Raw genomic sequence first — 3,368 nt, forward strand, 5'->3', positions numbered from 1 at the left:
ATTGTCAACAAGATATGCTAATACGGTTTTTCTATAGAATGCCCACGGACACTCTATAAGAGAGGAGAGAGATAGAGAGAAATAAATTATGCACTGAAATTAATGCAAATCAGGAGGGGCCCATGAGCTATTCTTGACCTTGTAGACATCTATCTTTCCTACTTTTCCCTCCACTAAATTCCTATCCTTCAAAAAAACCCATCCTCCAAAAAAAAAAAAAAAAAGCCCAGGCCCAGAATCTCAACCCAAATGAATGGCCTCCACCATCATCATCCCCTTCCTCCCTCCAAACCATAACCCTAAACCCCATCTCAAATTCTCAACCTCAACCTCTGCATCTCCCAACCCAACCCACTCCATCCCCCCTCGCAATCTCACCCATCTCCTCCGCCTCTCAACCCAAACCCAAAACCTCAACTTGGGCAAATCCATTCACTCCATCATCCTCAAATCCCAGCACTACAATGACCACACCCGCCTCCTCAACTCCCTCATCTCGGTGTACCTCAAATTCAATCGCCTCATCGACGCCCGCAACGCGTTCGACGAAATGCCGTCCCCAGATATCGCAAGCTTCGCTTCCCTCATATCCGCGTACAGCAAAATTGGCCGAGAAATTGATGCGGTTTTGCTTTTCGATCAAATGCGGCAACTGGGTATTTTCCCGAATGGGTTTTGCTTCGTCGCTCTGCTCACCGCCTGTATTCGGAACTCGAATTGTGAGTTGGGTACTCAGATTCATGCTCTTGCGGTGAAGGCCGGGAGTTGCGATTGTGTTTATGTTGCCAATGCGGTTATGGGAATGTATGTGAGCTGTGGGTTTTTTGAGGATGCGCTTGATGTGTTTGATAAAATGAATGAACGAGATGTGTCATCGTGGAATACGGTCATTTCTGCCATGGTCAAGGATTGTAGATATAGAGAAGCTTTTGAGTTGTTTAGGGAGATGAAAATGGAAGGGGAGTTTGGGGATAGGTTCTCGATATCGACACTTCTGTCTGCGATGAGCCAAGGGTTCTCGTTGGAAGAAGGAGAAGCGGTTCATGCTTATGCACTTAAGTTAGGGCTGGATTTTGATTTGAGCGTTGGCAATGCGCTCATTAGGTTATACACTCAGCTCAGCGATATAGAGAAGGTTATTGGTGTGTTTGATAGAATGCCGGAGAAAGATGTGATCTCTTGGACCGGTATGCTTAATGGATTTATGGAGTTTGGTTTCATTGAATCGGCAGTTGATATTTTTGAGAAAATGCCTAAGAGGAACATTGTATCTTATAACGCTCTTCTAGCTGGATTCTGCAAAAATGGTGAAGGTTTGAGAGGTTTGCGGTTATTTCAGCAGATTTTGAAGGATGGACCGAAGATATCAGATTTCACAGTTACGAGCGTGGTCAACACTTGTGCTATGGTTGGAGAAAGGAAGAAGAGTGAGCAGATTCATGGGTTCGTGATTAAAATGGGTTTCACATCAAATGCTTGGGTTGAAGCAGCTTTATTGGATATGTGCGCCAAATGTGATAGAGTAGAAGATGCAGAGAAAATCTATGACCGGAAAATCCAGAAAGGGAGTTTTCCGATCACATGGACTTCTCTGATTAGTGCACGTGCTCGGAATGGACAGCCTGAAGAGGCTCTGTCCCTTTTCCAATCAGGACTGAAGAGGGATGATCTTATGGACGTCATCGACGAGGTCACATTGGCCACTGTCCTAGGAGTTTGTGGCTCTCTAGGGTTTGCTGTGATGGGAGAGCAAATCCATGGCTTTGCTTATAAATCCAATGTTGTTGGTGATATTGGAGTAGGCAATGCCATTGTGAGCATGTACTCCAAATGTGGCAACTTGGAGAATGCACTTAATTTCTTCAATCAAATGCATCGACATGATTTGGTTTCATGGAATGGATTAATCAATTCCTATCTTAATTATCGAAAGGGAGATGAAGCTCTTAATGCATGGTCGAAAATGGAGTTATTGGGTCAGAAACCCGATCACATCACTTTTCTTCTGATCATATCAGCTTGCAAGTTCACAACATCAAACTCGGTATCTACCTGTCAAAATTTGTTCCTCTCAATGTTGAGCTCTTATAACATCAAACCATCTTTAGAGCATTATTCTGCTATGGTCGACGTCTTAAGCTGTTGGGGTCATTTTGATGAGGCTAAGAATCTTATAATATCAATGCCCTTCAAGCCCGATGCATCAATTTGGAGAGCATTGCTCGAGAATTGCAAGAAACACTCAAATATTAGTCTTGGGAGGCAAGCAATTCAAAAGCTTCTCACGCTAGAACCGAAAGATCCATCCTCATATACCCTGATATCAAATCTTTACTCAGCCTCTGGTCGATGGCATTGCTCCAATAAACTAAGACAGGAAATGAGACTGAACGGTTTAAAGAAGATCCCAGCAAAAAGCTGGATAATTCATCAAAACACAGTGCATTCATTCTATGGGAGAGATAAATCACACTCTCAGTCCAAAGACATTTACAGTGGACTCGAGGTTTTGATATTAGAATGTATGAAGGCTGGGTATGAACCAGATACTAGTTTTGTACTACAAGAAGCGGAGGAGTATCAGAAGAGGCATTTCCTGTTCTATCACAGTGCGAAGCTCGCAGTCGCCTATGGAGTTCTTGTGGCGAGGCCAGGGGAAGTAGTTAGGGTCATGAAGAATGTTAGATTGTGTGGAGATTGCCATGAATTTTTTAAGGTTGTTTCTTCCGTGACAGGGAGGAGAATTTTGGTTAGAGATGGGTCTGGGTTTCACAGGTTTGAAGGAGGAGAGTGTATTTGTGGAGATTGTTGGTGATGAGTTTCTTTTTGTGTTTTGAGAGAGTTTTTACAGGAATGTTTTGTTCATGGATAACCGTATAAGTGTATATTTAAGTGTATTGCTTCTTATAGAGAAATGTGTCATCTGATTGAGGTGCTAACAATGTAAGATATTATACTGATATGTGAAATGTAGAGGCTATAATTTGTCATGTAAGCGTGTTTCCTTTCTTCTTCTTTCCATTTTTTTAAAAAAAAAATCAATGAAAAAACTTTGTTCATTCAATAAACATGAGTTAAGATTACATCAAGAGGCAAACTTATCTGAGATGCATCAGTTACATCAAATAGAAAATGTAAATAAAATCAATTATAATTCAGTAACTCTCATATTCAAGTGTTCAGCATCATCTCCCATTGATAATGACTCTAATAAGCATACAAGTCTTTATGACGCGAGTCAAAACCTCTTTCTCCTGAGCCTGGTGCTGAAAAATTAGAAGATTTCTCTCCTGCCCTCGCATAAACCCAGCTACTGGAAAAATCAATCTCTTAAATTGCTGCATAAATCCCTTCTCCTTCAAACTGGA

General features: G+C 41.7%; 1 protein-coding gene across 1 annotated transcript; it reads left to right on the forward strand.

Annotated features, from left to right (window-relative positions):
• On the forward strand, window positions 219-2,947 carry LOC109849799 (pentatricopeptide repeat-containing protein At5g03800). Its single transcript, XM_020419680.1, has one exon. The coding sequence runs from the start codon at window positions 254-256 to the stop codon at window positions 2,813-2,815; it is 2,562 nt and encodes an 853-aa protein (XP_020275269.1). The 5' UTR covers window positions 219-253; the 3' UTR covers window positions 2,816-2,947.

This window comes from Asparagus officinalis, chromosome 7, assembly GCF_001876935.1.
Source record: "Asparagus officinalis chromosome 7, Aspof.V1, whole genome shotgun sequence".
Taxonomy (NCBI): Eukaryota; Viridiplantae; Streptophyta; class Magnoliopsida; order Asparagales; family Asparagaceae; genus Asparagus; species Asparagus officinalis.

Excerpts from the sequence above, each read along its gene's own strand:
- LOC109849799 (XM_020419680.1), top strand. The coding sequence starts at position 254 with ATGGCCTCCACCATCATCATCCCCTTCCTCCCTCCAAACCATAACCCT.